The 26,932-nt window shown below is 40.7% G+C and overlaps 1 protein-coding gene across 1 annotated transcript in view; it reads left to right on the forward strand.

Annotated features, from left to right (window-relative positions):
* The first annotated feature begins 5,234 nt into the window (after positions 1–5,234).
* Positions 5,235–26,932, forward strand: part of si:dkey-159a18.1 (sortilin) — a 34,560-nt gene continuing 12,862 nt past the window's right edge. The window contains exons 1-12 of the mRNA XM_061715244.1: positions 5,235–5,408; positions 15,397–15,460; positions 15,505–15,854; positions 16,597–16,659; positions 18,943–19,019; positions 19,094–19,190; positions 21,613–21,780; positions 21,867–21,940; positions 22,747–22,793; positions 23,934–24,070; positions 24,157–24,240; positions 25,983–26,043. Coding sequence (XP_061571228.1) covers positions 5,235–5,408; positions 15,397–15,460; positions 15,505–15,854; positions 16,597–16,659; positions 18,943–19,019; positions 19,094–19,190; positions 21,613–21,780; positions 21,867–21,940; positions 22,747–22,793; positions 23,934–24,070; positions 24,157–24,240; positions 25,983–26,043 — 1,396 coding nt within the window. The remainder of the gene's footprint in view (positions 5,409–15,396; positions 15,461–15,504; positions 15,855–16,596; positions 16,660–18,942; positions 19,020–19,093; positions 19,191–21,612; positions 21,781–21,866; positions 21,941–22,746; positions 22,794–23,933; positions 24,071–24,156; positions 24,241–25,982; positions 26,044–26,932) is intronic.

Consider the following 26,932-nt stretch of genomic DNA (forward strand, 5'->3'; position numbering starts at 1 on the left):
TTATTTCCCCTCCAACAGTCCCAGAACAGCCTTGTCCTGCCGTCCGCTTCCTCCTCTCCAAACATGCGCGTTTCTGCGTCGGTGCGTCGTTTTATTGGCGTTTCGTGCATCAGGGTCCGTTTTGAGGAGCCGAGGACAGAAACATCTCGCTTATTTCCTCAGTTTCGACCTCGTTCCGTGTCTCTGGAGGCTGCTGGCGGATCTGGCCGCTGGCACTTTGCAGTTCCGCTCTTCCTGTATGAACAATAATGTGCAAAAAATACTGCGTGTTCTTGTTCATCTATTAATCAAAACTTAAGTGGCATGTTTAGATTTTTTTTTTGTGTTAAAATAAACTCAAATCCAGGGACTCTGAGAGCTGAATCTTAACAACAAACATCTGTATGAGTCCTTTTTGTTCATTCACATGATTTAAAACCGCAACTGGGTGATGATCAAGATGGGTTTTTCCAGCATCAACGGGCCAAGATTATCTCTCTGTTTTCTGTTAATAAAGAGTGAAAAGTAAATGCAGACGTTCATTTAAACGAGACCAGGCTGTCTCTAGAGATAAATAAATAAATTAAAATGAAATAAAAACTTTACTTTTACTTTCATGGAGCCTTCTGTTTGTACTCGGAAGTTGGACTTTCCAGATGTTTTGTCAGAAGTGACAAATAAAAATCCCACACTGCAAAAATGTACTTTTTAGAAAAAAACAAAAAGCCTCATTTCAAGAAAATCGGTAAACTATAAACTATAGCCTCTAGTATAACAGTGTTATAGTTTAACCGAAGATCAGAATCCAACACGCCTGCTGCTTGCATCAACTCCAGCTACGAGTTATTGTTTAGTGTTATTTTACTTATTTTATTGACATTATGTCAAACATAAACTACACCTGTAAATATTCAAGTTTAATATTCAACTTTAGTTTATGTCATTTAAAATTGTGGACTGTTTATGCAGCATCATTACTGGGGCCAGTTGCTTTTGTGTCATTTAAGAGTTTAAGCAAAGAAAACATTGTAAATATTCAAGTTTAGTTTATTTCTTTTTAATTACCGTGGACTTATTATTTATTTATTTTTTATTTCTATTATTCTTTCTTACTCTATTTTATTACTTGTATTTTGCACCGTAGGTCAGAGAGGACTGTAATTTCATTTCTGCTGTATGTCGAACATGTAGCATATCTGACAATAAAGCTTGAAACTTAACGTAACGGGGGCAACGGAAAAGGCTCGGTCCCCCCAGTGTTTATATCTTGACCTCTGGACGTCCAGCAAAAGTTGATTAGTTGACCTCAGAGTTCTACCGGGATTACGGATAGGTAAAAGCTTGGATAAATACGAGGGTGAGAGGCCATTAAGAGCTTTAAAAACAAACATCAAAGGTTTAAAATCAGTTCTATACAGGACGAGAAGCCGATGAAGGGAGTTAAGGACAGGAGTTCACACGTCTGTTAGTGACGGTTAAAAGACGGGCAGCAGCGTTTTGCACCAGTTGAAGGTGACTAAGAGAAGACTGGGAGACTCCTACATGAAGTGCGTCACGGTAGTCCAACCGTGAGCTAATTAGGGCACGGACGGTCTTCTCCGGGTCACGTCGACATAGAAACATTTTAACTTTGGCCAGGAGACACAACTAGAAAAAACTAGTCCTCACTACATTGTTGATTTGTTTATCAAACTTCAGATGAATGTCAAAAGTCACTCCCAGGTTTCTGACGGTTGAACTGACCTTTGGGGTCAAGGTGAGGCCAGACGTTACAGTTTCCCCAAACACAGGACATTTAGTTTTGTTGTCATTTAAAGGGAAAGTTCGGTTTTTTACATCCTGGACCTTATTTCTGGCATTTTTTATGGTTGTATACTCACCCAGGCAAGTTTGGTGTCATTTGGAGTCCTTCGGAAGATATTAGGAGTTTTTTGCGAGCCGCTTCTCCTTATAACGGTAGTGAACGGGGCACCGCGGGACACAGACGATGCAGCGTCTAAATAACACATGATTGCCACGAAACTCGTTCATTTCTTTTATGAATCACTAGATCTGCTTCCAGGACCTGTTGTCTTCATCCGGGGCTGTGTGTGTAACAAATAAATCCGTTTGTAAACAAGACCTCTGAACTCATAACGTTGGTATCCACGGCTCTGGACTGTGCCGAGACCTAAACCCAGATTGGAGCTTCTCAAAAACAGAGTAATCCTCTAGAAATGACTGTAATTGTATAAAAACAACTTTTACTAAAACCTTAGAAAGAAAGGGCAGATTGGAAACAGGTCTAAAATGTGATAACACCTTTTCCACCGAATCGGTTCCAGTGCTGGTTCTGGTCCACAACTCGTTCAACTAGGAACCAGCTGAGAACTGGTTTGCTTTTCCACAGCTTGGGTGCTAAGGGGGGCCACGTCAGTTACGTCGCTGCGTTTGCGTGAAAGTTGCAGCAACAACAAGGTATCTGCTCTAATAGATAAGATGATAAGATGAATCTTTATTGTCTCCCTTAGGAAAAATTTGTCTTCGACACGAGAGGCAGAGGCGACAATCACACTCCAATAAACATAGAAACATAACCCCGAAGTCTTTACCCACATATACAATCAAACCATACTACAGTTAACACACATCAATTCCCACTCCCAGTTCCCAGAAAACCTATTACACAATACCCCTGAGTAGAAGAAAAAAATATTGCACAGAGCGTGACTGAACCTATTGCTCAGATTTCCACATTATTGCACTGACCTACACAAGAGAAACATACACGTTATTGCACATTTCTTTCCTCACGTCACTCCCAATCACACACACGCACGCACGCACACACACACACACACATACACAGTTCCTCTCCTACTGTTCAGTAGTTTGATTGATAGTGGGACAAAAGAAAATTTATACCTGTTCAATTTACACATAGGTTGCCTGAATCTTCTGCCTGAAGGCATTAACACATACTCCTTATGCAGAATATGGACTTGGTCCACGTAGCTCCTCCGTGGACACATCTCTAAAAGACAGGTTGTCTCCTCCTCAGACCCATGATGCTTTGCTGCATCCAGATTCATTCTTATTTTAAAATGTCTCCGTCTCCCAGTCTTGCTATTGCTGTTGGTCTTAATAACTCCACCCCCTCCGTCTACGTAAGCGGTTCTTTCCTCTAGACCAGCAAAGAGTTGGTGCTACCTTGGAACCAGTTCTTCCGGCCCGGAGCCAGTTCTTTGTCAGTGGAAACAGAAAACCCTGGAACTGGTTTGGTGGAAAAGGGGTATGAGGGGGTCAAGATTAGGCTTTTTAAGAAGGGGCCTGACCACAGCACGTTTAAAGGCAGCAGGGACCCAATCTAAGGCAGGAGTTAATGAAAACCAGGAGACCGGGCCCCACTGTATTAAAAAAACATTTTCAGCAGTTTGACAGGGACGATATCCAATGGGCAATTTGGGGGTTTAAGATATTTCACTACCACAAAGAGAAGAGAGGGAAACAGCCCAATGAGACAAGCAAATCCTTATCGGCAGCACGGTGGCTTAGTGGTTAGCACTGTTGCCTCACAGCAAGAAGGTTCCCGGTTCGACTCCCAGGCCCAGCGGGGTTTTTCTGTGTGGAGTTTGCATGTTCTCCCCCTGCTTGCGTGGGTTTCCTCCCACAGTCCAAAAACATGCATGCTAGGTAAATTGATCATTCTAAATTGCCCGTAGGTGTGAGTGTGAGTGTGTCTGGTTGTTTGTGGGGACTGCGGGTGGAAACTAGCATATCTGCTAAACCCGGTGTATTTACACTGCTTAATGTAGTGTTCATGAATATGCATTGTCCCTTCTAAATAAACTTTGAAACTATTCGTGCTCATACCAACACTTTCACTGGTGACCTTTCTGACAGAGTCGAATGTCGAATATAGGTTTATGTGCGCTGCCTCCATTACACTTATGCATACACTGTATTTCTGTTTTAGGAGTAAAACTGTTTTAAGAATGACCTTAAACTAGCAAACAAAGAAGAATGCACACATGCATGAGATAAAATGACAACTTACATTGGTTTTGCCGGTTTTTTTTACCATCTTTTCACTTTCTGTTTTCAGAGCTATTATTATTATTATTATTATCATATTATTGCTATTATTATTATTATTACTATTATTATTATCATCATCATCATTGTTATTATTATTATTATTATTATTATTATTATTATTATTATTGTTGTTGTTATTATTATTATTATTATTATTATTATTATTATTATTATTACTATTACTATTATTATTATTTTGTGTAGACTTATGATACTTCATTTATTTTTTTAGTTTTTTTTGTATACACTTTGTATACTTTGTATTCAGTGAAAAGGTGGGCAAGATAAGCTTTATGCTTCAAGCCCAGACCTTTTCGGTCAAATAATCACAATGTTGACCAGGGAAAAACCTGTGTTATCTTGTTTGTTGATTTTTGTTTGTGATTGACCGAAATAAATAAATATTAACTATTAACTATTAACACTTGCTGTGCATAATTAGACAGTCAGATAAACTCCTTCCTGACATCACGACTCTGAAGACATTTGTATCGTTGTCCACAGGTTTATTGACGTTGCGAGGAAAGGTAAAACTAGAATAGAAATGCAAAAATATAAATCAATAATGTACTTATGTATATGTACAATATATGTACTTAATAATATGTACCAACTTAATCTTCAACATGAATTAATCCACATGTTTTCTTTTATCTGTTTTTTTTACTGTGACAGTATGTATGTATTTATTATCCTTTTTTTAACTTCAAATGTCATATATTAAATAATACCCTTACATGTTAACAATTTCTGCTAATTTCCTACTAGTTATGACGCCCACATGGACTCGCCAGTGACAGAGCCGTAGTTATTTAGTACATTTTAGCATCAAACTTCAAAGCATGTCAGAAATAATGATCTGCAATTGTAAATGATAACAAAACAAATTGATACATACCCACGACGCTATCAAAGGCGTAAAACGTAAACAGATGTTGCTGGATTCAGATGAAACAAAAAGTGACCGGTTTTCTTCAGCTCTCTTGCTTACTACCTGGTTTCTTGTCACATGACACTCCCTGTAATTAGTCCCAAAGTTTCTTAAAGTGACCACAACGTAAAACCGACATGAGCAAATAACTTTAACATTACTTAAATTAAACATTATGTCTGATTTATTTTGATGAGCTTTTAAATTTGTCATCTGCAGATCTGTGTCACCGTTTTCCACGTGAGTCATGGAGTTCACGCTGCTGAAGTTTTTCTCCATCTGGAACCTCGTGTACATGTTCTTCTTCCTCCACGGCCTCACCGACGGCTTCGGCGGCCTCATGTACCCCCCGCTGGAGCGTCATTGGGTGGAGGGGACCGGAGAGCTGCCGCCGCGAGCTAGGGACCACGTGACTAACCACGTGACTAAAAACATCGGCTCCTGAGCGGATGGCGGCGCCTCCATCTCCGCTCTGGGACAGACTTTATGAACTTGACGCAGGGTTTTCTTCCGTCTGCTGTCCGAAACAGTGGCAGCTCATGTCTCGGAACAACTAAAAATGTTTCTGCACTACTGAATGGTGATTTGCACTAAAAGTTGTAAATAAATAAAATGTTTTTTTTAATCAGTGTTTTATTGAGTGGGTGTTATGCATGTCCTCTCTTGAAGGCTTAAAGTACAAAATGTTTTTGGGAAAGTGATGAGAAAAAGATCTTGTCAGCGTTTCAGGGGCTAACGGCTGATGCAACAGAGATTTCTGCAGGTCCTGACAAAGTCCAAGGTCTTGCAAGGACAAGGGCCTGAAAAAACAACGCACCAAAACCAAAAATATTCCAGCCCTTAAAGAGAGATCCTACGGAAGAGTATTAGGGCCATACAGGAGAAAATATATTTGAGAGGGGAATACAATTTCGGGAATAAAGTTGAAATTTCGTGAATAAAATCGAAATTTTACCTTTTTTTCTCAACATTTCAACTTTTTTCTTGACATTTCGACTTTTTTCTCGAAATTGTACTTCAACATTAATTTCGACATTTTGACTTTTTTCTCGAAGTGCATAATGAAAAAAAAATCTTCCTCCTCTAAAATATTGTTTTTATTTTTCTCCCGCCTGGCCCTAATACTCTTCTACTACAATTTCGGGAATAAAGTTGAAATTTCGTGAATAAAATCGAAATTTCGCCTTTTTTTCTCAACATTTCAACTTTTTTCTTGACATTTCAACTTTTTTCTCGAAATTGTACTTCAACATTAATCTCGACATTTTGACTTTTTTCTCGACATTTCGACTTTTTTCTCAAAGTGCATAATGAAAAAAAAATGTTCCTCCTCTAAAATATTATTTTAATTTTTCTCCTGCCTGGCCCTAGTAGTCTTCCGTATCTCTTGAAGGCTTAAAAGTACAAAATGTTTTTGGGAAAGTGATGAGAAAAAGATCTTGGCAGCGTTTCATGGGCTAACGGCTGATGCAACAGAGATTTCTGCAGGTCCTGACAAAGTCCAAGGTCTGTCAAGGACAAGGGCCTGAAAAAACAATGCACCAAAACCAAAAATATTGCAGCATTTAAAGAGAGATCGGGCCTCCGATTGAAGTTGCGCAACAGCAGCCGGTGCAGATCTCGAGATGATTGGGGAAGGTGGGGCTCAGAGCTAAACCCCCCGAGGGGAAATGATTCATCTGAAGGCTTCTCACGATGCGGCTGAGTCTTTATCTAATCAGGACTTGGTGCTTTAGAAGGAAACAGAAGCCAGGGGAAGTTGAGAGGATGCTGAGCGCTACGATTGTCCCCTCGAACCCTGGCAGTTCCTGTGAGCCGTCCCAGGGGAGGTTACTCTGGCGAACACCGTGAAGCAACATCAGCATCTCATCATCTCACACCTCCTAACAGCAACTGACGCACTCATACTCACAACGATGACTCAGCGTTAAGTGACTCCCCAAGTTATCATAAACTCCACTTCACCGACTCAATGATTTCTCGCTGTCGTGCTCGGTTTCTCCTCATTCAGGCAGCAGATGGAGGCCTGCAGTGAAGGCTGTTTGGGTTAAAGGGGAAATTTGGACGCCGCTGAGCTGAATCCAGGGCTGGACCGGGACAATCTAGTAGACTTGTAGTCAAGACCACCTAAACCGAGACCAAGACACTACCAAGATCAGAGAGTATCAAGACTAGGGATGGGAATTGATAAGATTTTTCCGATTCCGATTCCATTTTCGATTCTGCTTAACGATTCGATTCTTTATCGATTCTCTTATCGATTCTCATTTGGAAAAAAGGAGAACAAACAGGTCGATTTTGGAATAAACTTTGTTTTATATCTTTGAACAAAAAAATACAAGTGAGGTCTTAAGACGACCCCGGCCTTGGGCTCCTCCATGGTGCCGGGGGTCCCCAGAAAACTATTTGTAATATAAAATATGTATCTAATATAAAATTTAATATAAAATTAATATAAAATAATCATCAATAAAATAAATATTCTTCTGTAGAAATTAACTAAATTTGCTTTCGATTTGTCCAGATGTTTTCGTGCTGCGTGCGAATGCTGGTGACGTCATTCTGGAATCGATAAGGGAATCGTTTGCAAAAAAAGGCCAACGATTCCAAGGAATTGAAACACTGGGAACCGGTTTTCAACAAGAACCGGTTCTCGATTCCCATCCCTAATCAAGACCAAGGACAAAAAGTATCAAGACAAGACCAATACTAGTTCAGCTCGAGACCGAGACCAGAAACAAACCTATAATGTCCTGATCCTGCGTGATTGTAGAACATCATCCTGGTTCAGCTAGTTTCCATATGAGCTTGTTTTCAACTGCAGCTCAATAACACAGAGAAGTGGATGATGATGTTGAACTCACTATAAATGTTTTCATCCATCAGCTGAGATCAGATATGTGTGGCGACTGCACTACCGCTATTTCTACACTATTGGAGGATTGACTCCAGTGCTTTTAAGGATTGACACGACTACTATCTAGTCCAAAAGTCCTCTAGCAGAATAACCAGCTCCAACACCCCCCTGCACCTCAGAAAAGTCATGAATAGTAAATGTTACTGATTTAAATTGGACTGAATTTGGAGATGAAACCTGAATTTTAAATATTAAAGATTGAAATTACATTATTTACCATTATAGTAATATATAATATAGTATATCAGCATCACTGAAATGGACCTGATTCTTAATCAATCACAACGGTATCAAAACTATAAAACTATAAGCCACCAGTCCAGTACCTCCCCGTATTTCTCTGTAAATTGTCTCAATTCCGGATTACTTTAGTCAATTAAACTAAAAATTATAAAGTCGACGCGAAAAAGTCGAAAAGATAAGACACTGTCTGACTTTATGAATAAATTCAACACAAGAAAGATTTTAGCTGCTCATAAAAATAAACAATCCGTTTGGTTTTTGGTCGATAAAATGGTGATAAATTGTAATAAATGTTAATCAGTGTTCCATAAAGCCCAAGAACATGTGCTCAGATGTCTTATTTTTGTAATCATAACATCAAGAAAAGGACTGTTAATGTTATAGCCTCCTGTAAATGTTACACATTCATTACTCAGTCTTGAAAGAATCAATCTGTACCTGCTGCCAGTTTATCTTTACTATACTTTCCTCCACCTGCATTACTGTAAATGCAGCTTTGCAGCTAAAACACACACAAGCACATGTTCTGTCTGGATCTGTGAACACAAACCTCAGACCTCAAACACATTTAACCAGCGAGGATAAAAAGTTACAATCACACCATTTACAGCAAAACCACACTGATAAACTGATTAAACCAACATTTATAAATGCCTGGCCCTGGTAGATGGAAGTACAGAGACATCTGCATGACGGCTGGAGGACTGGAGAGAGGAGCTACAGGAAGACCGCAATCCACAATTACCAACACCCGCCTGAAATTATTACTATACAACTGGTTGACACGAACGCATATAACTCCAGGAGAAGCTAAACCGATATAAGAGTGCTATAGCTGATGTTTGTGTTCAGTGTGAGAAGGAAAAAGGTACTTTTTTTCCATTGTACTTGGCAATGAATGTACAGAAATACAAAAATTCTGGCAAGAAGTGAAGCAATGTATTCAAAATATTTTACAGATTCAAGTTCCCTTAATTCCACAGCTGTTTATATTAGGTTTAAATCCAGATAATTTGAAGCTTAAAAAGAATCAACAAATATTTATAGACTTAAGTGTGTTAATGGCAAAAAGAGTAATAGCTCTCATGGAAAAACACGATAAGACCAAGTATAAGCAGGTGGTTGTCTGAGCTAACCACAACTCTCCCTTTGGAGAAAATTACCTTAAAACACCAAAATAATTTTCATAAAATCTGGGACACTTTCATTTACTATGTATTAAGAACAGATTTGTCAAGTCTGAAGAATTTGGGGACGTTTGAACAGTGGCACTTTGCAGTAAATAATAATGAAGAAATATATCCTTTTTTTTCAAAATTTTTTTTTTTTTACACAAGGTAATAAAATGGATTAACGCATTATCCTGATCCCTAACCAAGATTTGGAACGATTTGAGGGATTGACATGCTTGTTCAATGTATGAAACTGCGTTACTTGATACTTCTTTGTTATTTTGTGAAAACAATAAAAAGAATGTTGGTAAAAAAAAAAAAAACACATTAATCCCCCGCCCCCACCTCCCTCTTTTCCGACTCCATGACGACCAACGCCACCACATCCCTCTGCCCTGACTGTAACTTTGACCAAATGCCACAATTACTGACGAATAACCATCACAAATCACTTAATTTGTGGGCGGGGCCAGTTTCTGCGGGCCAATCATCTGCACCGATGAAGTTCGCTGCGTTTTTGGACAGTGTGATGTGGGTAGTAACGAGTTACATTTACTCCGTTACATTTACTTGAGTAAGTTTTGGGAAATGTTGTACTTTTAGGAGTAGTTTTGAATCACTTTACTTTTTACTTTTACTTGAGTAGATTTGTGAAGAAGAAACTGTTCCTCTTACTCCGCTACATTAGGCTACGTTGAGCTGTTACTTTTCTTTTATCCCTTTTATCCACGTACGCGTCAATCTCATGACATCACTGAGGGATTCTTTGGGAAAAATTTTTGTTTTTACATGTTTTGTCACATTTACGCAGACTCAAACACACACATTATATTTATATGAGTTCATGTTGTTCTAGTTCTGCCTGGTTAAAAAAGAAAAGTACAAAGGCTTGAAATGTTGTGCTTAATTTATTTTTTTATTCTGTTATTATTTTATTTATTTTATTATTTATTAAAGTACTTGAATTTACTTTAAGAATATTTTAATTTAAGCTATTTTTTAATTTTTTATTAATTTTAATTTATTTTATTATTTTATCAATTTAATTTGCCTGAAGATGATTATTTTGTACTTTTGTCTGTTTGAATGGTTGTGTTAAAAAATAAATCAGACGTTGAGTAGTTTTTTCACCGAGTACTTTTTTACTTTTACTCAAGTAATTATTTGGATGACTACTTTTTACTTCTACTTGAGTCATATTATTCTGAAGTAACAGTACATTTACTTGAGTACAGATTTTGGCTACTCTACCCACCTCTGGCCACTGGGAATGGCCCAGTCCGGCCCGGAAGAATACATCCAAATCTCTCCTATAGAAAAAATAGTTTGAAGAATTTCTTGGGGTTTCTTCCTTGTCGGCTTCTGTCTGTTGTAAGAATGTACTCTACTGCCTTTACTTTTTAACAACTTATGCTTTTTATTATTTTACCTCTCTTCTTATCATTTTATTTCATTGTATTTGTTATTTACTGTTTAATTGTGTCTTGCCGCTTTTAATGTTGATGTAAAGCACTTTGAATTACCTTGTGTTGAATTGTGCTATACAACTAAACTTGCCTTGTCTTGCCTAAAAAGCTTCATACGATGATGAGAAAACTGGCTTATAGGCTTCTGGCCTGTTGTTGCTGATACCTCTGAGTATTAAGAAGAAGAAAAAAGAAAAGAAAAATAAACTCGGCAACAGCAACTTTTGGAACCACACCACATTTGTCCACAAGGGGCGCTACAACTTCAATGTGTGCATGAAAATCAAAGCTGCACGATCAAATGAAGGAAACTCATTTGAATCTGCCTTGAGGTGTTTTGAAAGCTCTCAGAACTTTGTGAAATGTCCACGGAGGTTGATCGCTCACCTGGTTCCCATGGCGCCTCAAAGACTGACAAAACTTAACAGCCTCTATCGTTATCAACACAATCAGTCTCAACTTTTGATTCAACTCTAATCAAGTGCTGAAATCTGTCGACACCAGATCTTAAGGTGTGTTGCACAACCGGGATCCGGGAACCAACGGTCTCTGCAGCCAGCGGCTACGTTGGTCTGCAGGTTCTGGTCCTCTTCCAGACGAGGCTCATTATCCTGCTGGCTGGACGAGCCGCGACTGGCAGCCGAGGCTCGGCTTCCACACTTGGCAGGAGGCTTCAGACCAGGATGACTCGGCAGTCTTATGCTGGCGTCTCCTCTGAGAGCTTCACTCCTCCGTCTGTGAACAGAGCTGATGGGACCTGAGGAGTCATCATGGGTTTTCTTGAGAAAATGTGACAAATTATGAGATCACACCTTCAACTCTGAGTCTCTGGTGTTTTCCTTGGCTCTTTGCCCCCCCACCCGGCTCCCCTTCACCCCACCGCTGTCTGGGGTTCACATACTTTCTGCACAAGACATTTAACGTGTTTAGCAGGCAGATTTAGTGTGTCAGGGGTGGTTGTTTGAGGACCCAGATGCAGGAGAGCGGGAGGCAGGAGTTCCAAAAACAGGGTTTTATTTAACAAAAGGGCAAGAACCAAAAACGCTGCAGAGCAGGATTATCAAAAACAGTAGCGCAAAAACCGAAATCCTGACAGGACACATGGAAGAAGGAAACAGTACGGACCGAACATACCGGACCAATCACAGCACGATTTATGCCATGACTCATACAGGACGGTCCGGTGTTCAACCGAGATGGGTGTGGAGGTTCTGATAACACCTTTTTTTTTACCTCATGTTATTCTTATTCTCTCATTCTGATCATTGTGCTTTTTGTCCTTTTTTTTTATAATGTTTTTATTGAAAAAGAACATAAGACAATTATGTACATATAGTATACCAAAATTCTACATACATAGTATATATATACATACTGTTTCCTACAGCGCTTTCAACCGGCAGGAAGAGAATAGAAGCAGGGCGTCCGACAAATGTTCAGCTCAAAACGGCACGCCGCGCAGCGCTGCGTCACTCGCGGCCAGTTAGGACAGTCCAATAGAAAATAAAGCAAATGGATGGATGGAATTGATTTTGTCGCTGACGCTCGCTCGCATGCAGTTAGGACACAGTGTAAACAACTCCGCCGGCCGGAGCTTCCGCAATTTTTTCGTAGCGGTATCGCGTCATTCAGGCAGCCAATCAGCACAGAGCCTCATTATCATAGCCCCGCCCACTCAGAATCCAGCATAGATAATGAGGTTAGAGAATGGGAAGATAAAGACATGGCTCAGAGGCTGAATTTCTAATTTATTTAGCAAAAACAATCAAAAGCTTGTTTTTAAGACATTGTTTAAAATAGGTATTAGATGCCATAATAAGTCCCCTTTAATACTGGACTCGATGGTCTCCTGGGTCCTGCTGGGCCTCTGGTCGGCAGGGGTGTGGCCTTGGGGGCGGGATTGGCACCACAGTACACAATATATCAAATCTACAGAGATAATAAATGCAAGACGACTATGTTCTCTCAAACAGATGTTTACAGATGAGTGTTTAAAGTTTTATTCTCACTAGACTTGTAGTTCTGAGACCGGTCTTGGTCTCAAGACCACTTTTTTTGTCTCTTGTCTCTTGTCTCGGGTCTCGGTCTCTCCAGGTCTCGGACTCGGATAACTGAGATGCCGTTGCACCAAGGTGACAGAATCTGGTGATCAGCAGTTCTTCAGTGTAATCTGATTACTATAATGGTAAATAATGTAATTTCAAGTTGATAATTGTATCTTTAATATTTAAAATTCATGTTTCATCTCCAAATTCAGTCCAATTTAAATCAGTAACATTTACTATTCTACTAGTGATGCAGAAAAACTAGTTCATGCGTTTGTATCTTCTAGACTAGATTACTGTAATGTGTTGTTAGCAGGATGTCCAAGTAATTTGCTGAATAGGCTCCAGCTGATCCAAAATGCAGCAGCACGAGTACTGACAGGAATTAGCAGGAGAGACCACGTCTCTCCAGTGTTAGCGTCGCTCCATTGGTTACCCGTAAAATTCAGAATCCAATTTAAAATTTTATTACTTGCGTATAAAGCCCAAAACGGCTTAGCTCCGCATTATTTGCAAGACCTGATAGTGCCTTATGTTCCTGTCAGAGCTCTCCGTTCTCAGAGTGCAGGTTTACTCGTAGTTCCTAGAGTATCTAAATGTAGATTTGGAGGGCGGGCGTTCTGCTATCAGGCACCGTTACTATGGAACCAACTTCCAATCTGGGTTAAGGAGGCTGACACCACCTCCACCTTTAAAACTAAACTTAAAACATTTCTGTTTAGTAAAGCCTATAGTTAGTGTTTAGTAAACCTCTAGCTGGTGTTGGTAAATCTCTAGGTAGTGTAAACTTTAGTGTGTCAGAGTCGCTCCTGTAGTTTCTTGTGCTGGCCCCCCCTTCTCCTCCCTTTTCTCTCTTTTGTCCATATTGCAGCATCCTTTGCCGGACACCGGAACCTGAAGGTGGTCGTGGGTGGCTTGTAGCTTGCATTACCGAGCACAAGTCTTTCCCTGACCCTTTCCCTTCAACCCTTCCCCGACCCTGCACCCCAACCTGGGACTTGCTGATTGGGCTGGAGCTTCGGGAGCTGCGTGCTGGCCTGCGGTCCCCACCTCTGGTCATCCCGTTGCTGCTTCCACCTGCCTGCTGTGCTGTTGCCGTCCCTGACCCACCAGTCTGGCCCTCGGCAGGAGGGTCCCCCCTGATGAGCCTGGTCCTGCTCAAGGTTTCTTCCTCCTAAAGGGGAGTTTTTCCTTGCCACTGTTTGGCTTAAGGTTTTTCTCCCACTAGGGGAGTTTTTACCTGCCATTGTTTATGTAATAACTGCTCGGGGGTCATGTTCTGGGTATGGGTCTCTGGAAAGCGTTTAGAGACAACTCTGTTGTATTAGACGCTATATAAATAAAATTGAATTGAAAAATTGAATTGAATTGATTTACTATTCCTTCCTTTTCTGAGGTGGAGGGGGGTGTTGGAGCTGGTTATTCTGCTAGAGGACTTTGCGACTAGTTAGTAGTCGTGTCAATCCTTAAAAGCACTGGAGTCAATCCTCCAATAGTGTAGAAATAGTGGTAGTGCAGTCGCCACACATATCTGATCTCAGCTGATGGATGGAAACATTTATAGTGTAACCCCAAAGATTAAGAAAGGGGCGGTGTCTACTCAGCAGCCGTGCTGGAGAGCATGTGGCCACATGGATGCTGACCATACACATATATTCTGGTCATGTCAAAAGTTAAAAGGATACTGGGACAAAATATGGAGGGGTTTACAAAAGATAATAGGGTTTGAGATACCAAAAACATACTTTACTTAACACAAGATACAATACAAAAAGAAGATGAGTACCTTGTCAAAGTATTGCTGTCAGCCAGTAAAAAAACAATTACCAGAATGTGGTACAAAGTAGACCCTCCGAATGAGGAGCAGTGAATGTGCACTGTGGAAGAGATTTTTGTAATGGAGAAAATTACATATAAACTGAGACTACAAGAGACACAATTCGAGGATAAATGTGAAAAATGGACTGATAACAGAAGACGAGAAGAGGACACCACCATTGCTACTGAACAATAAGGACATTGATATAAGGATGAGTGCTTAACTATGTATGAATAGAATAGAATAGAATAGAATAGAATAGAATAGAATAGAATAGAATAGAATAGAATACAACTTTATTAATCCCCCAGAGGAGAAATTTGCTTGTGCAGCAGCAAACATACACACTCTCAACAATTTTACAAAAAACACACAAAGTATGAAAAGGTATATAAAAAAGTATATCCTAAAAAGAGAAAATATAAATAACCAATAAATAGCTAAATAATTGAAAAAAAAAATCAATATAAAAAATGAGCAATGTACAAAAGAAATGCTAAACAGAAATACTAAACCCGAAAAACAAATAATATTTACATGTGCAAAAATACCAGTGAGGTATTTAGAGGGAGAAGTTTAAGAGAAAACAGGTATGTATGATATACCCTGACACTGTAATTGTTGAAAGAAAATTTGAATAAAAAAAATAAGTTACAAAAAAAAAGAAAACATTTATAGTGAGTTCAACATCATCATCCACTTCTCTGTGTTCGTGTTCGAGACGCCTGCGTGTCCGTCCTCCTGCAGAGGTCACCTGCATGCGGGCAGCCGCACCTGCTGACTGTGCACGCGCCGCTCAACGCAGCACTTTGTATGTTAATGACCCGTGCAGGCTCCGCCCACTCCCACCTGCAGGCTCCGCCCACTCCCACCTGCAGGCTCCTCCCACTCCCACCTGGCCTCACCTGCGCGCCTCACAGGGACAGGTCACGCATGTTTCTCCACTCGCCATCAGTATGACCACCGTCCTCCTCTTCCTCCTCTTCCCCCTCCTCCTCCTGGCACCCGTGGACTCCAGCGGGGCCAGCTGGGGGGCCAGGGCCCCTCCGACCCCCCACCGGACCCCAGGGGCCCCGGGGGCCCCCAGCCGGGGCCTCCGGCCGCGTAGGGACACCTACAGTCCCCCCCGCGGTCCTGCCTTCACCTCCTGCCTCCTTCCTCTCACCCCGGAGGAGCACCGGGTCCTGGACGGCAGCACCCACGAGGTGAGGCTTTTACCCCCCCAGGCTCCAGATATTGATCAGCTGATGCTTTCTTACACTGATACAAATATTGTGCTTGATCTACTTAAAAAAATAAGTCAACTTTTTGCATGAGATTATTATATAGATCAAGAAAGACTAGTCTTTGTATAAACTACTCCATTTTTAGTATGTAAATTATACATTTTTTTCAAATACAGTCAACTTAATTGTGTTACGTTGACTTTATTTACCAAAATTAAGTTGACTTTACTTGCAAATGAATTTTGTACATACTAAAAATTAAGTAGTTTATACAAAGACTAGTCTTTCTTGATCTACATAAAAATCTCATGCGAAAAAGTTGCCTTCATTTTTTTAAAGTAGATCAAGCAAGATATTTTTTACTGTGCTTGTTCTACTTAAACAAATAAAGCATGTTTCATCTAAACATCTGACCAATATATTAAAATTATTAAAGGAAAGGTAAATACAACAAGGTCATTGCTTGTTGTTTGTGTGTAAATGAAAAGATTACCTGGGATTACATAAATACTTCTTGTTAAGGAATGTTTGAATATTTGGGATCCAAGTTATCCGTATAATAAATAACATCATTGTAAGTACAACACCTGGGATTAATGATGTTTAAACAGTGCTTGGTATTTACCCACTTATATGATTATTCAACCAAAATGCTGTTTTTGGTTGTCGGAGGGAGTGGAGCTGCTGTAAATATAAGGATTTATGTGTCTGTTTCTCCCAGACGGGGTTCAACGGCGACGACGGCTCCTACGTCATCCTCACCTGGGTGGGCGACGGCACCGGAGTGAGTGTTCAAACCGCTGCAGTCATCAGGTTTCCCTCTCATCACAACATGCTGCCTGTTTTTTAACTTTCACAGCGTTGAATCAGCAGATAGGTGGCATCAAAGACTGTTCTGCAATACAGAGTAGTGATGTTGGATACCATCGATTTCCTTCCGATCCGAGTAAAATTCAGGCTGGTATCGGCGATAGCGATTCGATACCGATACATTGTGCAAATACACCTAATGTTCCGGTAAATGTAAACATAATGGTGTATTTCAGATAGTTTAAGAATACAAGACATCTGTTATTTAGCTATTTATTCTAAAGTCAGAAGTATACTGAGGTACCCGAGCTACAACAACAGAAAGTGTTGGAAAAGGTATTTCCATCACTAAAAAAAGATCCTAAGTAAAATAATATTAAAATAAATAAGAGAATAATTAACAAAAATAAGAACTACTATAAAAATGAAAAGTAGTTCCGACCAGCAGCGTGTCATTTAGACAAAATCTGAATAGTTTAGTTACTTTCCACCGTATTCCTGATAATGATATACTTTACCACAGATGACTGACGTATCAAAAGTATCGATATTTTAGTTTGAGAATCGATTTTAGAGCAAACAGATCTGGTATCGGTATGTAAGTATGTAAGTATCGATAGTTCAGTATTGATCCACACATCATTAATACAGAGTCTTGAAGTCATTTTACTGCACATTACATGACTGATCCCGGAGAGACGGCCACACACATGGAGTGAAGTTGATTTATCTTTGATAAATCTTTGAGTTGTTCACACTTAAAGATCGTGTGCCGAACCCTGACCGTCCAGCATAAGCAGTTTTTTCAAATCCATCTGTAATAATTCAAATCTGCTTTATTTTGATTGATTAACTGGTTGATTGTTGTCACCCCGACTTCTTCCCCTTTGCTCTCAGAGTTGAGAATTGAGTATTTAGGGGAACATTTTAACCAGTGTGCGAAATACTCATCCATATTCGGGGGGGTCCCTAACTCACGTTTTTTTTTTTTTTTAAACAGTGTGGCCCTATGCAATAAACCAAAACAACCAGCCTACTATAGCCTATGACAAATACACGCACACTTTTAACCATTTTAGATGCATGTTGTTTTACTAACAGGAGGCAAAATTGTGCATTACGATGCAGAATGTTATTTACAAATTAAATCTGATAATTAAAATAAATAAAAGACGTGAATAAATGAATAAATGCCAGGTATAGGACACTGGCGCACGACCAGTGCATTGCAGAAACGAATAAACAAATAAAATAGGCTAATGTATTTTTTTAGATAAATAAAAAAAAATACAATGAAAAGGAATTGTGCATTCAAATAACAGTAATAACAACAAATGCCACTATCGGAGACGTGCAATCAGTGCACTTAAACAGGTCCTCAGCCTGCACAATGATGACTGATTATTTAACGTTATGTAACCATCCAGGAAATTATGTTTTAACACAGCTGTGTGAACACATTCACAAATTCCACTCATAACAGGTGATCACGCAAAATAAAAAAAAAAAAACATGATGGCTCTCAACAGGTGGGTTCGCGCAGCTTACACATTCACAAATCACACTCATACAAGGCCATAACGCAAAATAATAATGACAATAATTTAAAAAAAGATTAGCTCTCAGGTGGGTTCAGGCCATATTAAGCAGGCTGGCCTCTTACCTTAAGTTAAAGCAAGTCACTGCTAGCAGCGGGGGCGCAGTAGCATCTGCCCCGGAGCCCTCGGCCTCGACTTACCTTCCTTCAACAGAGGGTGGGAGAGGAACGGAACCCTGTTGTGACATCGTCTCTCTCCTCATCTCTGGCTGCCACTGACACCTTTTTTGATGTGAGCCCAAAGTGTGCAAGTGACACACTCTGAGTTAGCTTCCGCTTAGCCATGTTGTTCTGGCATCTCAACTAGCCGGCCTAGTCATTGCGCTGTGCTGGCGCACATGGCTAATTTGCATACATAAAGGTGCAGGACTTGTGTTAAACCAATAAAAGTTTTGAATTGTGAATACTTGATATGGTGATCTCTTAAACATATTTAATTGACCATTAGTGACAATCAAATTATCATATTATATTATATAGCCTAATTTTTATTTTTTTTTGACAACATTGAGACCCCCCCTAAATTTGGCTTTTGAGTCCTTCAGGGGGGCTCAAGGGTTAATCGGGGGGGTCAGACCCCCCCGATTAACAGAACAGAACAGAACACACCCCCACATATTTCGCACTCTGATTTTAACCCCGCGGTTCGCTTCTCCCCAGGTGATTCTGGTGCTGTCCACCATCAGCGGTCCGCTCGACTCCTTCCTGGAGGGAGGCTCGTCGCGACTCTACCGAAGGTGAGCCGTCGCCTCATTGGTTCACCGCTCTCTGCGTGGAACTCGGGTCACAACCGGCTCTCCTCTCCCACCAGCACGGACTACGGCAAGTCCTTCCACGACATCTCGCACCGCATCAACAACACCTTCATCAAGGAGGAGTTCGGAGTCAGCGTCGGACCGGGAAGCTGCGTAAGTGTCACCTCGGCCTCCTTTGGATTTAAACTGATGATATAATATCACCTCCATTATCAATGTCTAACTGAAAACCAGTTAGCTGTCTAAAACTCTGAGGTGGGTGAAAGGGGAGGTTAGACACAACCTCTTTGCGACGTGGGTGCAGTTGCAGCTGCTTGATTGCGTTGCATGTGTCCACACGGTGGAGGAATGTGTGACATCGCCACAGAAAAGTGTCAAGATATCTTTCTTGCTTCCTAATTGACCCTTTGTGAGCTTTCTGATTGGTCCCTGACTGACCAATCAGAAACATCATCATCCTCCGGTTTATCCGGTTGGACCAAACAGCCGTCTCTCTCGTTCACATCAATGGAAAAAGTCTAGTTTTTACTGCCTTGTATCGAAATTTAAATTACTTGATTTTATTTTTTTAAACTTTGTATTTGTTTTTTTTTTTTTTGTTTTTTTGTGATCAAATGTTTTATTTATATTTAAATTGTTTTATTATAAACGGTGGCATCCACAATGATGTCCAAACCCACCCCTCGGACCTAAGCATTAGATGAAAACAATTCATAATTAATAATAAGGAGAACAGAAAAAAAGATAATACAACAATAAAAAACAAACAAACAAACAAAAAAAAAAGGAAAAATAAAAAAAAGGCAAAAACATAATAATATCAAAAACTGGACAAGGATAGCTGCAACAAGGTAGTCTATATCAAATATAGATACATCTTTCAAGTTTGGCTTTACACATCTTTAAACATCATCCTCCGTTGCTACATCCGGTTTATCCGGTTGGACCAAACAGCCGCCTCTCTCGTTCACATCAATGGAAAAAGTAGTTTTGACTTGCTTTGTATCTACATTTAAATCACTGGATTTTTTTTTTAAACTTTGTATTTGTTTTTATTCGTTTTTTTTATTTTTTTTTATCACCGACACGTATAACAAGCATCTCCCAAATATTCACACAACAAAGGGAGGGCATTACATGACAACAGGTGGGGTTTCAAAGTGTGTACATAAAATACATACATGCATATTATTTACATTTAAGCTGGTATTGGTTGCCAAATATCATAAAAATACATTTTCACTGAACTTTTATTGAACGTAATTTGTGTGTGTGTGTGTGTGTGTGTGTGTGTGTGTGTGTGTGTGTGTGTGTGTGTGTGTGTGTGTGTGTGTGTGTGTGTGTGTTAATTGATTTGTTTGGTTCTCAAAAAGAAAAACTTTCTATTAGTTAAATGAACACTTGTAGTGTTGTGAGGGTGCAGCATATTTTTATCCCCAAACTGGCAGAAATCTGATCCGTACTTCCAAAACAAAGTCGGCTCGGCAGCAGCTACAACCCCTAGCTACAACCATGAAAACGTTTATTTATCTATATTAAAAGGGGTAAGCGGTTGCAAAAGAGAGAATCACAGGAATAAATTTCATTTCATCCCAAAATTAATTTAATTTAAACTAACTACACGGTACCTGAAGTACTTTTTATTTATATCTAGTTGCTGTTGATTTTCTTTGGTACATTAAATGGAAATAAAGTGATTTAAAACCCTGTTTTTACAGTGGAGGTAGACGGGAGAGATGACAATTTTGTCTGACCTAGCAACGGGGGCGGGGCTTGACAAAAGGTCAATTAACTTCAGCCGCCGAGGCCGGTCGAACCTGAAATAAAGCTCCCGGGTTTGAAAGATCCAGTGTTCGTTTGTCTGGCGAACCATAAGAAAACTAGTGGAATAGAATCAAAGTTAATACAAGCTTTTATTATATCAAGCACAATGTTTTTCTGGTCGGAGGTACATTTGTCTGAAACCACAGAGAGAGATGCACACGGTGGTCATCAGTCCAGTTGAATTTATACTAAAAGGGGGGTGTTCTTTGTAACTGAATCTCATTGGTGGAGCCAGCTATGGGAAAGACCCCCGAATGTGTCACTTCCAGCTCTACACCTCCTTTGTTATTCTCTCACCTGGGGTGCCAACCCAGAACACAGATAAGACCCCCCAATGCTAAACCACCTGTTTCCCCCCATTGTCTCCTCTCAACAAATGGTATGTATTTGAACTATCTGACCTCTGCATCTAAAGCAAGCAGTCGAGCCGTCTACCGAGGCTGACTCCGTGACTACATGAAAGCAGCTGCCCCATAGCTGAACTGGTGAATAGGAGATTACTTTGAATATATAGAGAAAACCACCAGCGTTAGACCCTTCGAACTTTTAACAATTTCATGAAATCCTAACAGGTTTTGGTTTTTTGTAGCTTGATCTTTGGGGGAAATTTGCTGGGACTGAATTGAATGTTTTTCCAGCCATAAATAATTTAACCTCCAAAGAGTTTTAAAATATGATCGTAACCCTCCTTCAGGATGATGTTTTCTTCGAGAGCATTGCTTATTTCTTTCCCTTTTGGCATTGTGTTCAGGTGATCCTGACGGCGGACACGCCCATCGTGGACAACCCGGGCGGGATCGTCTTCACCTCCAGAGACGCAGGCGCCACCTTCAAGTACACCCAGCTGCCCTTCCACCTGGTGCAGCCAATCACGTACCACTTCCTGATCCCCGACTACCTGGTGGCCCTGAGCATCGACGTGAGACCCCGCCCCCTCCTGTCCGAGACACGCTCCCCCGGAGATCACCTGGGAAAAGCAAACATGTCTTTGTTCTCGCCCTGCAGGGCGGCCTGTGGCTCTCGCTGGACTTCGGCGCCACGTGGAAGGAAGTTCACGACGGAGTCAACTCCTTCTCCTGGTGAGAAACAGACGGGAAAGTTATCTCCTGACTAGTGAAACGGCTCAGAACTAGGGCTGGGGATCGATTGAAATGTCAAGATTCGATCTGATTCGATTCCAATATTGATTTGGGTTAGTGTTATTAAAACTGTTTTTTGAGCTGTTGCATGAACTATATGACTGTAGTTATGCAACATATGAATACTAGTATTATCTTCATCTTCTATCTCCCATTTCACCCATGGTGTTCCTCAAGGGTCAATTTTGGGGCAATTATTATTCTCCATTTATATGCTGCCCCTGGGTAAAGTCATCAAGAAACACAACATACAGTACCATTGTTATGCCGACGACACTTTTATATGTTCCATTAAGAGCCACCCATCAGAGCAGTCTCACCCAACTCACTGCCGGCCTCTGATTGCTGCCCTGGATCGGCCGTATGAAATCGCTTTTATTTTTTCCCACACTCCGTTTTAATTTTTTCCATTTTCGGTCTATTTCGGTTTTTAATTTTTGAGAATTTGGTTTTTTGCATTTTATGCAAATGTAACCCCAAGACAGTATATGAAGTAATGAAATATAGACAATTTATGCAATTGTAACTGAAAACTTTAATGTTTTCATACCTTAAACATATTTAAAGGCAAAAAAATGGGACCAGTTAATCTTGTGTCCAACAAAACATTCCTCTTTTGGACATAAACAAAAAAAATACCAAAAGTTGTAAAGTAAGAATGAAAATTTTTCAGAAGCAGTTGGTCGTGGGAGTTTTGTTTCTGGTGTTCGGTCCACTGTGATGATGCAACTTCCTCTCGTCTTCAGGGGCGCCGGCATCAACCTGTTCTTCAGCTGCAACAGAGTCGACGCAGGTGAGAAAGTGCAAGTCGGGAAATCAACGCCCCAAATGCAAGAGATAGGGAAAGAGAGAGAGAAAGGAAAAGAGAAAGAGAAGAGAAAAAGCTAAATAAAAGTAGAACTGTTGCCCCCAAAATCCCCATGATGCACTGGTTTGGTCCGGTTTTAGGAGGAAACAAGTTTTTCACTTATACAGCTTCAAGTTCTCCCTCTTTTTCTTCTTCTTCTTTTTATTTCCTTCTCTTTTCTTAAATATTGGTCGCTGACTCTGAACTCGGCGGCGGGCAACATTTCTGAGTCCTGATGGCGTCCAGATGTTCCCTCTGCAGCGTTGTTAACAGTGGTAATTAGTCCCGACGTTTGCTGTGTTTCCCACAATAGTTTGAGGTGGTTCTGATAAATAAAACAATATGTGATCATTTAGTTTTCTTTCCTTCCTTCCCTGTTACCTGCTTCTGCTCCTGATGTCAACACTTTCCCTCCTGGAGTCGTAACCTTTCTCTCTGTAAGTGTAAACAAACGCTTTATTGCCGAACTTGTCGGACTCAGTGCGGTTCCACGCACATCTAAATCCAGCTGTTGGCTCTCCACTTTGGTCCCATATGTCCATGTTCAGATGCCGTTTTATTTATGTTTTGACGACAATTAAATAATGTCTGACGATGTCTTTCCCTTGTACCCCTTTTCCACCAAACCGGTTCTCAGCTGGTTCTCAAGTTGAACGAGTTGTGAAACAACACCAGCATTGGAACCGGTTTGGTGGAAAAGGGGTAAAAGTGAGGTGCGTTTGACTCCGCGACACTAGGTGGCGCTACATGCACTTTCACGTTGGCGTTTTTCCGGTTCCTTATTTGTAGTTCGTCTTCTTCTTCTCCTACTGTGTTGATATTCTGGCTTTTGTGGTGTCGTCACTTCCTGTAGGGGGGTCCTGGGGCGTTCACTAGCTCAGCCGCTAGCTCGGCAAGGCGTGGGTTGGTATACATGCTGAATAACTCGGATTAGGACGAATTATCTGGTGCTAACAGCTCCATTTTAAGAGCTTCAGTCCAGCTAAGGTGTAAACACGGCTATTAAAACATTTATCGGTGGGATTAAGACAACAGTTCCACTTCCTGTTGCTGCACGTACCGACCGATCCGCTCTCTCCTCCGCAGCCGAGGCCGACGAGCGTGGAGACCTGGTCCTGAAGAGGACCACAGACCTGGGCCGGACCTTCACCACCATCCACGAGGACGTGTACAGCTTCGGCTACATCGGGGCCTTCCTCTTCTTCTCCGTGATGGAGGACCCGGTGAGACCGGCTAGCAGTAACACAGTAGCGCCTGACGGGCACTTCCTGGTCAGGGCGGGGCTAACGGTGCGCTCTTCTGCCCCTAGAGGTCTCCTCGCGTCATGTACTTCTCCTCGGACCAGGGAGACGACTTCAGCCGAGCGCTGCTGCCGTCGGCGTCCACCGAGCAGGTGAGGTTGGGGGGGCGTGTCCTCAGGTGAGGTTACAACTCAGGTCACTAGGGAGCGTGTCCACAGGTGAAGTCATCACTCAGGTAACATTTCTTTTAAAACATTTCAGAGTTTATTCACAAATAATTTAAAAACACAAATACAGATAACAATCAATTGAGGTAAGTTTGTAAAATTTGTAGAATGGGACTCCCCAGAAGCTAACTAGCTTATTCAAGATTCAAGATTCTCTTTATTGTCATTGTAACAAGTGCAATGAAAGGTAGGGTGCAGGCCTTCAGTACAACAAAAAACAGTGCAATATTGACAATAAAAATATAAAACAATATACATTTTTTTTTATAAAAACAACAATATAAAAACAATATACAGACTTAAAGGTATAGTCTGTAATCATATTCAAAAACATTTATTGCTATACTGGGTGAAATGGTCCTTCCATCCTGAGAGTAGCCAGTGAATAATGTGTCCAGAAAAAGGAAAAAAAAAATCTGACCTCTCTGACAGCTTTAATCCTGTAAAAACTCTGACCAATCTGTTTTTTGCGCACCGAATGGCACGGATTGGTCAGAGGACCAGAGGATTGGCAGGGGGGAAAGAACCAATTAGATGCCTTCATTTTAAGTCCCGCCTGCCTCCAGCCCCCCGTGTCCACTTCCTACGGGTCCTCCTCGGCTCAGGGTGTCCCAGTGTAAAAATGAAAAAATTAAAATGTCCTGGAATACTCGACTCCTGCAAATGCGCGTTCCCCAAAGTTTGTGGGGGCGTGGCTTTGGACGGAGCGCTGACGGGAGGGGGAAGAGGGGGTGGGGCTTAGAGGAGGTGCCACTTTCAAATCTTGCTAGCTCTCCAACATCAAGGACTATACCTTTAAAGAATGTTTGAGGCATTTATGGCTCTGACAGCGGTTGGGAAAAAAACAGTTTTTCAGTCTGTTAGTCCTGGATTTGTTGGCCCTGTAGCGTCTTCCTAACGGCAGTGGCTCAAACAGGTAGTGGCCCGGGTGGGATGAGTCCTTCATGATGGTGTTGGCTCTCCTGAGGCAGTAAGAGCCGTTAAGGTCCACAAGTGTGGGTAGAGGGCACCCTCAGCCATTCTGGTGACCCTCTGGAGCTCTTTCCTGTTTGACACTGTGCAGCTGGCAAATCATGTGCAGAGGCAGTAGGTGAGGATTCTCCATGGTGGAGCGGAATATGCGGGAATGAATAGGGGTGGACACGCTCCCTAGTGATCTGAGTGATGGATTTTTTTGTCCCTCCCTGGGCCTCGTGGGTACATTTTCTGGGCGGACGGCCCCTAAAAATTATTGATTTCTGCTCAACTTATTTCCAAATTATTGGAATACAATAATTGCCAAATTATTTGAAGGTCCACTTCCAGAATTGTGTGAATGAACCTCTCTAAGCCCACTGCTGATGTCTTCCCCTCTTAGTGTTGTGTTAATTACACACATCTGAAAGTATTTACCTCTACCAGGAGAGATAGGATCAGAAGCTCCAACTTTTGCATGAACGTCAGTTTTCATTTCAAGACATCAGCTGAACACACACCTGGATGAAGCCCCGCCCACACGCCGTGTTGACACTGCAAACACAAGAAAAAATGATATTCTGACCCACATGTGTTCTTTTCCTCCGTGTGTGTGTGTGTGTGTGTGTGTGTGTGTGTGTGTGTGTGTGTGTGTGTATGTGTGTGTGTGTGTGTGTGTGTGTGTGTGTGTGTGTGTGTGTGTGTGTGTGTAGTTTTACTCCATCCTGGACGGGGACGAGGACATGCTCTTCATGCACGTGGACAACCCCGGAGGTAAGAGACGGGTCCATGAGCGTAACAACGGCGTTCTCAGCCCGTTTTTGTTGTGATGGAAACGAGGAGCCGGTTTGACGAGTTCGGAGTCGCTGACGAATCAGCAGGTGTTTCAGACCTGCAGAACCAGCAGGGCCGCTCTGCCAAACTGGGGCCTGAAGTGAAATGTTATCTAGAGCACACCCCCCTCACACCCCCCCACCCATCCCAAAGGGATCATCGGTACAAAACGACCCTATAACAACACGCCATGTAACTTGACAACCTTTATTAATAACAGCATTAGTAGATAGATACAGTAGTTTGACTGGATGAGTCAAGTAAAAATCTTACAAATATCAAATAAAAAAATTTAACCTGAAATAAATAAATATTAAATAATCTTCAACCTGAAATAAATAAATATCAAATTAAAAATTCAACCTGAACTCAATAAAAAACTATTGAATTAAAAAACTCCAACCTGAAATAATAAATAAATATTAAATAAACTTCAACCTGAAATACATAAATATAAAATTAAAAAATGTAACCTGAAATAAAATATAAATATTAAATAAACTTCAATCTGAAATAAATAAATATCAAATTGAAAAATTCAACCTGAAATGCAGAAAATATATTAAATCAAAAAACTTGAACCTGAAATAATAAATAAATATTAAATAATTGTCAACCTCAAATAAATAAATAAATAAATAAATATCAAATTAAAACATTCAACCTGAAATGAATAAAAAAAATGTAATTAAATAACTTCAACCTGAAATAATAAATAAATATTAAATAAACTTCATTCTGAAACAAATAAATATCGTCTAAAAACCTAAAACTGCAATAAATTAACAAATCCGGGTCACAAATAATCATCAATTACTCATCAAAAGAA

Source organism: Cololabis saira, chromosome 23 (assembly GCF_033807715.1).
Source record: "Cololabis saira isolate AMF1-May2022 chromosome 23, fColSai1.1, whole genome shotgun sequence".
Taxonomy (NCBI): Eukaryota; Metazoa; Chordata; class Actinopteri; order Beloniformes; family Belonidae; genus Cololabis; species Cololabis saira.